Genomic DNA, 14,968 nt, shown 5'->3' with positions numbered 1-14,968 from the left:
AAATCCACGATATTGGGGTCCATGAAAAAATATTCTTTAAAAAATCCACGATATTGATGTCCATGAAAAAATATTCTTTAAAAAATCCACGATATTGGGGTCCATGAAAAAATATTCTTTAAAAAATCCACGATATTGGGGTCCATGAAAAAATAATCTTTACAAAATCCACGATATTGGGGTCCATGAAAAAATATTCTTCAAAAAATCCACGCCCTTGTGGTGTTTGAAAAATATTCTTTAAAAAATCCACGCCCTTGTGGTGTTTGAAAAATATTCTTTAAAAATCCACGCCCTTGTGGTGTTTGAAAAATATTCTTTAAAAAATCCACGCCCTTGTGGTGTTTGAAAAATATTCTTTAAAAAATCCACGTTATTGTGGTGTTTGAAAACTATTCTTTAAAAAATCCACGTTATTGTGGTGTTTGAAAAATATTCTCTAAGAAATCCACGTTAATGTTGTGTTTGAAAAATATTCTTTAAAAAATCCACGATCTTGTGGTGTTTGAAAAATATTCTTTAAAAAATCCACGTTCTTGTGGTGTTTGAAAAATATTCTTGAAAAAATCCATGTTCTTGTGGTCTTTGCAGAGTATTCTTGAAAAAAAATAACTAAAATTTTTGTTATATATTATTTATAATTTATTTACATTTATACATAATTATTATATATTTATGTTTTTTTCTTTTACTTAAAAACTATTTATATAAATTAGAAAAATAATATACAACATTTATTATTTTTTTATTTAGCCATTTTTAGCCCAGGGCTGGATCACTTAGGTGGCACAAAGGACTTTTGAAACCAATTTCATAGCAAATTCAAAAATAAAACAAACAACAAAAAGTAACAGAAAAATTTCTTCCTTAAGGAACTTATTGTACATCCAGCCAGGCTGACCGGCCAACCTGCGAACTCTTTTCTGCTGGTTTCCAAATATTTCAATCACTGCCTCACTTGATACCGGGGTGTCCAGAGGGTGCTGGTCTATAACTGCAGCGACTGGTGTTGTGGAACATTAAACTTGTCGATGTCAGGGTACCACGTTCATGACGACCGCTGCGTCCTGTTATTAGTTCTCTTACAGTTTTACGATACTTATCGGACAGTACACAATACAAAAAGAAATTGGCTGCTGCATTTAGGGCCGAGAGGAAATTGAAAACATTACCCAATACCCTTTGTAAATTAAAATCCAAACCAGGGTTTTGCAAACGCACAATGAGATAGGCGGCCCAGGGTAGCTGGCATATTATAAAGCATACCACCACCGCTATTAGGGTAATGGTGACGCGATTTTCTTGTGACACGGAGGTTGTGGAGGGTCGATCCTGGGGGACAAAGTAAAAAATATTCAATTTAAATCTTCTGTAATTCCTTTATTCCCTCCTCGTCTCACCTTTGGCTTCCTCATACTACTGGCATTTGTCATTTTGCGCCTCAAGGTATTCGATCTCTTGACCATTACCACCAAAAAACAATTAAATGTGGCCAACACGCCCAACGGCAATAGGACGTATACAATCAACGATACATATGACCAAATTTTATCATATTCATCGTTCTGGCCCAATATACCCGGACCATCCACGTAATAGGTAACCTGAAAGAAAGGTAGGCAGAAAATATTTTCCAATTAAATTGTAGCTCTTTATTAGAACTTCGCTAAATAAAGGGCCCACCTTTACTACTCACATTTTTACAGCTTTGTAACACATCAATTGGCAGGATTTCACTCTGATTCTGACTAGAGGCCATGGATGAACTGGACAATACTGCCTCGGGGGAAGGAATGTTCACAATGGAGGGAAAAGCTGAAAGAATAAAAATAAAAATATATTCTTTAAAAATCCACGTTTATTGTTTGGAAGGAATTCCAAAAAAAAAAATGTTCTTTAAAAATCCACGTTTATTGTTTGGAAGGAATTCCAAAAAAAAAAAATATTCTTTAAAAGTCCACGTTTATTGTTTGGAAGGAAGTCCAAAAAATATTCTTTAAAAATCCTCGTTCATAACTGGAAAGTCCTTTAGGTACTCCTTAAATGTGCACGTTTTTTGGTCACAAGTTCCTCCAAAACGGAACTCCAAAAAATATTCTTTAAAAATTCACGTTTATTGAAGGGACAGTCCTCTCGAAAATATTCCCGATAATCAATGTTTTTTTTTGGTTTGATAGTCCTCTAGAAAATGTTCTATAAATCATTTTTCATCTTACTCACCTTCATTTTCTTGTTGTGGCAGGCTGCGTTTTAAATGATTTACCATTACATCCTCGGATGTTGTTGCCATTATGACATCTGCATCACTATTACCACCACTGCCTTCAATGGAGTTCAGAAAACTCACTCCATTTTCCATTGCCAATGATATGTGTGTTGGTGATGTATCATTCAAAGTGCACGGCTTGCCCTCAGAATCCAAAAGTTGATATTCAACACTGGCTTCGTGTTCAAAAAAGGTACTCATTGTGGATAGTACACAAAATATTGTTACACCTTATATAAAAGAGAAACAGAAACAGATAAACAAAATAGGAAAATACATTTAAAAAAACATTGAAAATAATGCCTACTTTTAGGGTATTATTAGAGTCAGCCTAAAAATGTGCACCACAAATAACAAGCTAATAAGTTTGGGTACCCTTATAGATATGGTATTGCTCCACCTCGTTCCCATACCATAACCTCCCCCCATATTCTCCATTCCTTCCATTCAGTTTATGATCTTATTTCATCATTTTCTTAAACGGAATTTCCTTTAAACCTTGCCAAATAACACGCCCATTATTTCGTATGTGTCACTAGTCCTCCCCTCTACTCCTATTCGATCAAACGTCAGATAACTGAAAGTACTGAAAAGCCGCCGCTGCCATTTGTACGAGCAGTTATCTGCGATTACCATTTTCAATCGTTGACTTTTCTGACAGCCATTCACTACTCAGTTACCCAAGTCATTCACTCAAACATTTGTTGGTTGGTTGACTGGTTGATCGGTCGGTTGGCTGGTTTGTTGGCATACCACGTATTTTAGTTCAATGAGGGAGTGCCCACATAATTACTGTATCAGTGGCATGACATGCCAAAGGCAGAGGTGGGCAACCACAACAATGAAAACAGTATAAATTAAAAAAAAAAATATATATTTTTTTCAAATGCACGTACTTTAAAAAAATTAAAAGAAGGACGTACTTGAAAAAAATATTTTTAAGAAATGCACGTACTTGAAAAAAAAATTTGGAAAATCCACGTACTTGAAAAAAATATTTTTAAAAATGCCCGTACTTAAAAAAATATATTTAAAAAATCCAGGTACTTTAAAAAAATGCACGTACGCTCGTTAAAAAATGCACGTAAGAAATATTTGTAAGAAATCCAAGTACTTCAAAAAATATTTTTAAAAAATTCACGTACTTAAAATATTTTTAAATTTGTTAAAAAATCCACGTTAAAAAATACGTTTTTAAAAACATTTAAAAAAATGCACGTCCTTGAAAAATACTTGAAAAAAATATTTTTAAAAAATCGAAGTATGTACTTGAAAAAAAATTAAAAATTCCATGTACTTGAGAAAAATATTTCTAAATAATCCACGTATATAAAAAAATAAAAAATCCACGTACTTTTTAAAAATGTTTTTAAAAAATCCACGTACTAGAAAAAAATATTTTTAAAAATGCACGTACTTGAAAAAAATTAAATAAAATCCAGGTATTTGAACAAATTATTTTAAAGATATGCACGTACTTGAAAAATATATTTTTAAACAATGCAGGTATTTGAAAATATTTTTAAAAAATCCACGTACTTGAAAAAATATATTTAAAACATACACGTACTTGAAAAAATATTTTTAACAAATGCACGTACTTGAAAAAAATATTTTTAAGAAATCCATGTACGTGAAAAAAATTTAAAAAATGCACGTACTTGAAACAAGTATATTAAAAAAATGCACGTACTTGAAAAAAATATTTTTAAAAAATGCACGTGCTTGAGAAAAAGTTTTTAAGATATACTTGGATATCTTGAAAAATGAATAAATAAATAAAATAAAAAATTCACGTATTTAAAATATTTTTAAATTTTAAAAAACATTTTTAAAAAAATCACGTCGTTGAAAAATGCTTGAAAAAAATATGTTTAAAAAAATCACGTCATTGAAAAATACTTGAAAAAAATATTTTTAAAAAATCCACGTAATTAAAAATTTAAAAAATGCAAGTACTTGAAATATATATTTTTTTAAAAATCCACGTACTTGAATTATTTTAAAAAAAAAAAACAAATATTTTTTTAAAAATATCCACGTACTTGAATTTTTTTTTAAATCCACGTACTTGAATTTTTTTTGAATCCACGTACTTGATTTTTTTTTTTTAAATCCACGTACTTGATTTTTTTTTAAATCCACTTATTTAAAAATTTTTTTAAACAAATCCACGTACTTGAAATTTTTTTTAAAAAAATCCACGTTCTTAATTTTTTTTTTCAAAAAAATCCACGTACTTATTTTTTTTTTTTAAAAATCCACGTATTTAAAAAATTGTTTAAAAAATCCACGTACTAGAAAAAATATTTTTAAAAATCCACGTACTTGAAAAAAGAATTAAAAAAACCCAGATACTTGAAAAGATCCACGTTTATTGATATAATATTTTTTAAAAATTTACATTTATTGAAATAATATTTTCAAAAAGCCACGTTTATAAATATTCATTCAGTTTTCAATTAAATTGTTCATTTTAATTGGTTCGAAAATTATTATTTTTTCCCATTGAAATAATAATTTTCTTGCATTTCATTTTTATATTTCCTTGCATCCAAATACAACTTAAATATTCAATTAATTTTTTGACTCTTGACAGTGTGCTGTCTGCATAACATTTCTTCTTTCCACTTTGTCGCGAGAGCATTTCAATTTAATTTCTATTGGTTTGTTGTTGTGTTTATTCCTACCCATCGATTGTGGATGGGCCAGTCATTACAACAGTAAGTTGTTGTTAGAGACCCAACCAGCATTGCAGTCTCTTTACCACCAGCGCTGTTTTTACATTCGTTCCATTATTTCTTGTTGGTTTCTGTTGAGTCGTTTCCTCGTTCAGCCACCAAGCAGTGATCTATTCCTTGTTTTCACTCAACAGTGATCAATAGATTCTCACTGCGATTCTCTTCATTTATGCGTGCAGCCTACAGCAAGCCCGTTTACATGGTCGCACTATAACTTGTTGTGACATATACATATTGTTATATATTAACAAGTAAGGGGTCGAGGCATTTCATTCCTGTCCATTTATAGTGCACCATACTACCGCTAGAGGGCGCTGTTAATATACCCAAAATTGCCGAAAAATCTTAATTTTTCACTATTTCTTCCAAATATTCTGTGTGTGTGCAATTATTGCTGCATCCTTTGAATATATTATTCAAGTCCACAACCTACCGCCACCTATAATGCATTTTTCTGCCGCTAGGTGTCGCCCTGTAAATAGGAAATACTTCAAAAGCTTTATTTTCTCCACGATTTCGAGTTATTTACTAATTCTTCGGGAAATTCCTTAATATTGTTTGCTAAGCTTACCGTTTCGAGTATGTAGTGTCGTACACAGCTGCTAGGTGCCGCTCCACATATAACTAAAATAGTCAAAAATTCTTATTTTTTCCAAACTTTTCCGGATTTTCGTTATTTTATTGGCACTGTCTTCATCATTTTCAAATATTCTAGCTTTTCCTTGATTTATAGTATGCCCTTCATCCGCTAGGGGTCGCTTTATAAGTAGGAAAAGTTCAAAACTTCAATTATTCCACTATTTGACGAATCTCTCCTTCTTCTTCGAGTTTTTTTGAATTTCCTTCCAATATTTTTGGGTTCCTGCACTTTTCCACACGTATATTGCATGCAGTAACCGCTAGAAGACGTTGAAATATCTACACATATTTATAAAGCCGTCGTTTCTTCAGTATTCTTTTAAGTTATTCCAGATTTAAAACTATTTTCTGGAACGTAAATAAATATTTATGTGCGAATCTTTCCCGAAGTTCCTTTTTTCCATACTCAAACGATAAATTTTCCTATTTCGAAGAGGCAATTAATATTTTCGATTGCTGAAAAGAAACTTTACTTTTCAGCAATCGAAAATATTAATTTAGTATCGAGAACATTGTTTTTTCTCAGTACGATTTCGTCTCACTGAACTTCCTTCCTCCGATACGATTTCAAGTGTTCTCAGTACATTTCCTAATCCATCCTAAGCGTTCGTGTTTCGTTTATTTCTTCCGGTTGAACGTTTGCTTAACATTCACAAAATGGCATAAACGTTTGCGAGTTCACTTAGTCGCCTTGAACAATTCAGTTCTGGCATGACTAGTGGCACTATTCCAATCCATACAATACAGCTGGTTAAAATTCATATAAGCGAGATAGAAATCACATGGTCTGAAGTAAAATCCGCTTATAATCGTTGTATTGAAGAGTATACCAGTACGAACTCCGTTTTTTTCTCTGAATGTGCCTAGACTTCTAGAGAAATTCCGGAATGCCTCAATCATTTACTCCACATGTTTGACGACATTGACACGAGTAATGATCCAATTCGAGAATCCAGACATATCATCTGCCTTATATATTCCAGAAGAAGCTACTCCTTGCACTTCAAAGGTTTCAATTCCTACTAAGAGCACAACTTCTACTCAAAAATGCCGACTATGTTTATCATCTGTGCATTCAATCCGAAAGTGTCCTTCCTTCATTTCTATGGATCCACAGCAGCGTTCAGCAAAGATCAAACAATTCAGTCTTTGCCGCAATTGTTTCTCCAAAACGCATCGAGTGAAAAAATTGTCCATCAAAACATACGTGTGTCCATTGTCAAAAACGACACAATTCTATGCTCCATTTTGATTCCGATGATAGCACCTTTTCATCAAATCTGTCACCTAGCGACAGTTCCAATCCTGGTTTGAATGTTGAATCCAGTCCAAATTATAATTCTTCCATACAGTTCACTTGTTCCACTGATGACATTCAAATATGTTCTCCAAATTCCAAATGTGGTCTGTTAGGTCCTGATTTGGTGAATAATTTTCCTGGCCATGTTAACAATCCAGTTCTTCCACTTCATGGTTCCAATCCAGAGCAGCCCTCCATTTTCGAGAGGTATCCTGGTACGTCAATTCTTTCATTCCAGGATGAGTTTCCTTCCGGTGGCATCCATCTAGTTCCTTTATTCCATGCTTCCAATCCAGAGAAGTCCTCCGCTTCCGAGAGGTTTCTTCCGTTCCAGAACATGAATTTGTCTGGCTTTATGAAGTATGATAAAACCATATCCAAATACATTGGTCAACAATATGAAACTTCAATCCACGGGTATTATAAATCAGTCCCAATACTTATCTATTTCGAAGATAACGTTCATAGTCTCCACTATACGGAATATGACAAACTAATTCCAAAATGTATTCGATTGACAGATGCATTTCCAACTAAGCCTATCTGTGCCATAAAGAATTACTTCCTACGAAAAGTCGCCACTAATGCGAATATTCCGTCAAATACACATCGACTGATCTACATGTTGTATTTGTTCCATTCCGGCAATCAGACTCCAAAAATGAGTCTCTTGCGTGATTCAAGTTCTCCAAACTATCCTGCAAAATTGAGGTTCATCAGAGACAAATTATTCATCCACATACCCAATGTTCGTCAATCATACTCCATCCCAGATAATTCATTATAGCAACCACCCAGGTGACGCAATTCATGCATTTCGGTTACTAACCGACACATTATTTGTCGTTCGTAACCCGTACTTAGCTATTCGTACTTTCTTCCAGTTATCAGATAATTTTCAATTTATAATATCCTATGCAAGCAGAACTCCGTGTGATGTACCTTGTAGTACACATTCGGATGAGGCTGAAATTCTATTCATACAATATTTAATTTTTATTTTATTTTATTTATTTATTCGATATCAATACAAAGAAAGCCTACAAGGCCAATTATACATGTATTGTGAGATTACAATTAAAATTTAGATTCCATGGCAGAAGGCCATTTAAAAAATGAATTCAATAATGTTGATATACGGCCCCTGGCAAAATGAATATTGGAAAAATAAGAAAAAAGTAATAAAGAGTCCTGCAGTGGCAATGGGTCTCATGCATAAAACGTGAGCTTGAGCTCGGACTCGATTTTCTGAGTAAAAGGTGCTTGTCGTATGCATAATAAAATTTCATGTATTTGCTTTTACTCACTGCTCACGTTTGATCTCTTCTTGCTCAGTTTGAACTTAGAAGTTGAAGTTAGATGAGATTGTTCTCATTTTCATATGCATAAAAACAAGGTTTTGCTTACTTTTGTGAGCTCTTGCTTAAATTTTGTGGAGCATGCCTTTTAGTTGACTCGCGTACACTAAAAAGGAATAATGGCTGAATATTTTGTACCACAAATAAATAAAAAATGTTATCAACAGCGTAAGACAAATTTAGCAAGTGGGGATAAAAAATTATACCGGTTTGTAATCTTAATTATTATTTTTTATATAATTAATAATAAAATGATAAATACATAGATTTAATGGTAGTAGCATTTGCTGGTTAGCGAATTATTTTTTTGAGGAGTCAGAAGAAAGACATGGTAGTGTCCTCAGCAACATTGATAAAATTTGACTCCATTTAAGATTCTGTGCAGATCCTGGATTCCAAAATGGTATAACCACAGATATTGGAGTCAATCAATCAACTGTGTCGCGAAGAATTGCGGAAGTTGCAAAACTTATATCTGCCAAAGCAAGCGAATGGATAAAATTCCCGAAAGATGCAGATCTTTCATTTTTTGTACTAAAAATTTAGATATATCGTCAGTTTATATTTTATTATTATTATTTGCTTCTACTTCTACCTACTTCCACTTGACGACATGTTTGCACTTCAATAACAATTAGAGGTTTGATCTCAATTTACTCAAGTAATTGCAATTGGTTTGAACTAATTTTTATGCATACGAAATTGAGCAAAAGCTGTTGCTGTTCGATCTAACTCAACTTACGAGCAATTGCTTACTTGACTGAACTCATCGCTTTTACTCGTTTTTATGCATGAGACCCATTATATAATAGTTGAATTGGAAGCAAGAAATTCAAATTAAATAGAACCACCATTTAAAAACGCATTTAATTTCCTTTTAAAAGTATGGTCAGTGTAGCAAAACATTTTAAGCGAGTGAGGTAGATAATTCCAGACTCGATAAACACGCACTAGAAATGAATAATCAAGGACAGAAGTACGAGCTAGGTGAACGTCAATTTGCACATTACGAGTAGAATTTATAAAAGCGAACTCACTAAAATTTCAGGTTGTTGTGATTTCATAATTTTATAGAAATGTAAGACTGTACGTAGATCTATGTAATCACGACAACTTAATCCAAGTAAATCAGAAGTTAGCTCAATTACTCGAACATGGTCATGTACTCTCAGTTGAAAAACATACCGGACAATCTTACGCACTATTTTCTCAACTAAGTCTATGTTATAGGACCAAGTCCCAGAATAAATTTCAAGACCGTAATTGATTAAGGGCATCAATAAAGAAAAAGCTAGATGTCTTCTTATGTTCCTTGGGGTATATGCTAGTCTCATATCACCGTCATCTTGGCGAGAATATCATTTAGCTCCAGACTGGGTCAAATTTCCTGACTATTTCTGTGGTTATTCACCATCCACTGATGTTCAGTTCTACGGCCTCCGTCAAGGCGTGAGAACCTCGTTCATTCATATGCGAATAGCTTTATGTACGTCCGTAGCCACTCACCAGGGTTATTCCAAAGTAAGTGTTGCTCCAGTGGAAATACTGTCTTATCCAAAATTTATTCATGCATTAACTCCATCCTAATGCAAAATTCATTCTTCCAACTTGTTGTATTACTTCCAAAATACAACTAAAAAACTCCATTCCAAAGAAATGTTTCCGAATACCGTCTTCTATACTTTTATACTCATTCCGAGGTAAAAATTCGAAATTATATTCCAAACTAATATCACTTCATCCAATACGTCGTAAGCACTACTGTATTTTCCTCCCTACAAACTTCCTTTTCAGATTCCGACATATCAGCAAAAATGTCTAAAATCGTATTTTCCATTTCAAAAAAATCAAAAAAAAATGTTGATACTACATCTATGATTTTTGGTACATAGATTAAGAAAAAAATCGTCATTCCAAATCTGTTTTCGCTACCAACTTTGATTGTTGCGCGCAAAAGATATGACTGTTTTAATTATGCTAATTAGAAAAAATTCTAAAAAAATCGCGGCTTAATATAGTAAGCTGTTATATCCAATTGTCGTTAACTGAATTCGCACCCTTTGAGAATATGCAAAAAAAAATTCAAAAAGTTTCAATGGATTCGCGAAAAATTAAATTTATTAAATAATTTCACGTATTTACAAACATATTTTTGAAACAATAGCGCTTATACTTGCAAAAAATATATATAAAAAAATTATAGCAGCATCCAGACATTGTGAGGAATAAAATGAAACCTAAGTCGTGAAGTTTGGAGCTATAGTATTCGTGTTATTTGCAAAAATACAATGAAAATGTGACGAAAAAAATAAAAATTATGTTATTCTAATTTTATTTTTTTATGGTTTTATAGGAAATGTTGAAGAAAAAATGATTGAGTTCTTCGTCATTTTCGTCCAAATTTCACGCAATAATGAAGATATTCCGTTGCAACAACTTTTTCACTTATAGTTTTCATATTGGCGAATATTTTTAGAACCTTATATTAAATCACAAGGGATTCCAATTGTGGCATAACGTTAAAATAATGTTATATTGAATATTACAACATGTTAGACGCATATAAACCGCGTAATTATGAAAATGACATGATGCGCATCCGATTTTCCAACACAGCGAATCAATCCCTCTTTTTTGATGTACAGTTTGTCAAATTTTATTTGGCGGCTACGATGTAGCATCTGCTGCATATTAGGGTGCAAAATACTGTAAAATGGTCATAATTTCCGCGAAGTTCATTTACATTTTATGCGCATCCGATTTCAATGATCACCATTAAAAAATACATCATCCTATGTCATTTCAATGCGATCCATCAAGAACCGTGGATGTAGCATCGCACTCAGTTTTTAGAAAAAATCTGTTATATCTCCGGATTCGGGAACGTTTTTCAATATCTGTTTTCGCACATTTTAAATATGCGTTTCGCTCTATTTATCTAAGTAGGAATCACACATCTAAAACGCGTCTAAATACGCGATATTTTAAAAAATATTTTTTGCATATTTTCGAAATTTGAGGGGTATCATATCCGCCGATCTAGTAGATGGATTTAGACGCGCAAAGGCTTGTTAGATTCAGAACGTAAAAAAACTAAATTCACGCGGGTTTCCACTGAAATCGAAAGGCATTTGTAAGTTTTGAATCCAAAAAAACTGGTTTAAAAAAAAAAATACGCACAAAAATTTCGACTTTAAGCTGAGATTGTTGTGAACCTTTGAAGGCTACACGCCCTAGTTATACATCAAAAAATGCGAAATCGCGAGTACTACAATCTCATAATCAGTTTTTAAACGAGTACAGTTGCGCGTTCCGATTAGAGCAAAAAATCAAAAAACCCATTTTTTCAGTCTTCAAAATGTCAGCATCCGTTTGAGATTGATGCGGTGGTTATATTAAAAAATCATACATTAGAAACTTCATCTCTGAAGTGTATTCTTTAACTTCTTCTTTGAACATTATACTCTACATTGTATTGTACAGCCACTAATTGAAAACTGACTTAAAAAAACTCGTTTCCTTCAACGATTTTTTTCTATTTTTTTACATTGATATGACCACAGCTTCCGCTCAAATTATAATTTTAAGAAATCCATCGGTGAATCGTGCTAAAACAGTTTATTTTACCTATATGCGCTCAAAAGTTATGGTATATTACAACAATTCGCGAGATACAATACCCCATACCTCAGTTTCAACAGAAGTAAATTTTCTACAAAAAGGCCGATATGCAATATTCCGAAAGAGAGCTGCCAATCATTGCTGCAATTCATTTCCTCAACTTGGAAGCACCATGGCAGACCATTCCAACTTCAAATTCTTTAGTTTTAAGTTCAAAATTTTAATAATTCATTATTCAGTTAATAATTCTTTAATTTTTTACAACACATTAAAAGTAATGAGAGAGTACACGATACAGTCAAGGCATGTTTTATTGCAGTGGTACTGCAAGGGGACCGGGATGTTTACGCCGGATTTTCCCAACTGGCAACCCTATTTCTATTTTTCAGCATTCCGAAATATTTCTATTCGGCATCCCTAATTGTACCTTGTATGCTGTCATTCTCTCTCTAAATTTCCTTACTAAACTTACATTGTAATTTTCTTCATAATAAACACTTGTAAACTAAGCATCAACCAGTACTGTTGTCCTTGGTAAACGGTCGTTCCTGTTTCACACATTCAATAAAGAAGAACCATTATTGTTCTTATTTCAAAATTCTAAACATTGCATTTTCTTTCCTTTTTCCATTTCTATATTCCTTGGTGGATGAATCTTGAGGAAAATATTTCCATTACTGAAATATTTTCGAGGCTCACGGCAAGAATCCAACCGCCCTTCTTTCTAGTGAGAACACCCACAATTGGCGTCTTCACCACGTTTATTGAAAAAATATTTTTAAAAAACCCACGTACTTGAAACAAAATATTTTTAAAAAACCCACGTACTTGAAAAACTGTTTTTAAAAAATCCACGTTTATTGAAATAATAATTTTAAAAAATCCACAATAATTGAAAATATATTTTTTAAAAATCCACGTTTATTGAAAAAATTATTTTAGAAAATCCACGTAAATAGAAAAAATATTTTTTTAAAAAATCCACTTTTATTGAAAAAATAACTTTAAAAAATCCACGTTAATTGAAAAAATATTTTAAAAAAATCCACTTTTATTGAAATTGTTTTTTAAAAAAATCCACGTTTATTGAAACAAGTATGAAAAGCGTTAAGTTCGGTCGGGCCAAACTTTTTATACCCTCCACCACACATTTCAGCCATTTCGGTGGATTAATGTGGCCACAACCTTCAAAATACCGAAATTCGGAAGGTACCGTTCTATGGGGGACGCCTAAAGAAGACTAAATACCAAATTTCAGCCATCTCAGTGATCTAAAAAAATATCGAAAATCGGGAGATATTGTATTATGTGGGCTATATTAACACGTGGACCTATATAAACATTTTATGGTATAAATGTTTCTTAGCCTCTGGATACACAAAATACGAAATTACAACCAATTCTGTGGTTAAATGGGTCTAATACATTCAAAATATATTAAAATGACGCGTACTTTATATGGGGCCTTATATGGGGGCTATACCAAAACGTGGACCTATATAACCCAACTTTGCACTATAGGTAATTTGGCCTGTTTTTGAGGCAAAAATTAATAGCGGAGGATATGTGGGCTTTTTATACATTTTTAATGCTTTATATGCAAAAGTAAGATAAAACAAAGAATTACACCGTAAAATTCGTATATAGCGAACATCGGTTATAAAAAACTACGTTTATAGCGAACAAGGTTTTGTGTTTCCAAAGAATTGTTCTTAATATTTGTACACACATTCAACTTCTTAAAACGACCACGATTATAACAAACAAAAATTGTTACCCCGCGAGTAGAATTTTTTACAATTTGTTAGGATTTTCAGGCCCTCTTTTAAGCACAAGCGGATAGCGACGAATTTCAGCACTGTTTCAAATATTTTAACATATGATATTTAAAAGTAAGCTTTAATAAAAATTTTACAGACGACCGCGTTTATAACGAACGCCGCATATGAAGAACAAATTTTCTTTTTCCTACCCCCTATTCTCATTTTACCTATTTTATTCGTTCCAACCCAATGAACGCGGTTAAAACAAAAGAAAAACGGTTGCAATAAACTAAAGTACTGATCCGCCAAAAGATTTTTATAAACATTGATATGTTTAAAATATTGATTCGCGAAAAAATCTTTAAAAATATTATTTTTTTAAAGGACCAAATAAATCACGCAATCATGATCCCTAGTTAGAACATATTACGGCTATAATTAACAAAAATGTTGACCACAACACGTCTGTACATTTTTAAAACACATGGTGAATATTTCTTTAAAGAAAATGTCTTTTTAGTTCAAATCGGATGCTTTTTTTGTGTTTAATATTTCCTTCACCAAACAAAAAATTAAAAAAAATTATTTTTTTTCTGCAAGGAGGGCACCTTCAAAAAAGTGATATAACTCAAAAAACGCAAAAAATCGCACCTTTGTAATTATGTAGTTGATTCAGAACCCTTTGCTGAAGATATTCCCGGTGGCAGAATTTCGGTCAAAGTTGGACAATTTTGTAAAAGTCTATAATATAAAACTATAATTTTGTAAAAAAAATAATTCTTAGGTTGTATCTTATATGACGATTTCTTCTGCTGTAACAAACATTTTGAAGAAAATTATTTCTTAAAACAGAAAGTACACACCGCCACCATTCCACTGAATATTATATCTTTGTATTTGATTATTACCAAATTCTTACAAATTGCGTTTAAATTCTGCTCTGAATTTTAACCTTTTTTAAGATTTTTTATTTTGTCTTCGAAATTTTGATTTTAACTTCGAAATTTACCGCGAGTTTTGAATATTTTTGAAAACAAATTGCACATCCATAGACTTTGACATGTTCTTTCTTCGAATCAAATTAGAAAACTCGCGTTATTAAAAGTGCAAAAATCTACTTTTTGCCTAAAAACCTGTACCTATAGTGCTTTGGTAGGAATATTTTTTGGCCTCTGGAGACACAAAGTACCGAATTACAACCAATTCGGTGGTAAAATGGGCCAAATATCTTAAAAATTCCTTAAAACGATGAGGAGAACTATACGAAAGCTATACGAAAG

General features: G+C 32.4%; 1 protein-coding gene across 2 annotated transcripts in view; it reads right to left on the bottom strand.

Annotated features, from left to right (window-relative positions):
- Positions 1-733: 733 nt before the first annotated feature.
- Proc-R (Proctolin receptor) overlaps positions 734-14,968 on the bottom strand; it is a 148,374-nt gene continuing 134,139 nt past the window's right edge. For both annotated transcript variants that reach the window (XM_073979253.1, XM_073979252.1), the window contains 4 exons: positions 2,221-2,496; positions 1,697-1,815; positions 1,401-1,604; positions 734-1,332 (listed from right to left, as the gene is read on the bottom strand). In XM_073979253.1, the coding sequence (XP_073835354.1) occupies positions 955-1,332; positions 1,401-1,604; positions 1,697-1,815; positions 2,221-2,496 (977 nt within the window). In that variant the 3' untranslated portion in view covers positions 734-954. The remainder of the gene's footprint in view (positions 1,333-1,400; positions 1,605-1,696; positions 1,816-2,220; positions 2,497-14,968) is intronic.

Source organism: Musca autumnalis, unplaced genomic scaffold (genome assembly GCF_047663935.1).
Source record: "Musca autumnalis isolate F117 unplaced genomic scaffold, ASM4766393v1 scaffold_3, whole genome shotgun sequence".
Lineage (NCBI taxonomy): Eukaryota > Metazoa > Arthropoda > Insecta > Diptera > Muscidae > Musca > Musca autumnalis.
This window is presented reverse-complemented; position numbering and strand designations above follow the sequence as displayed.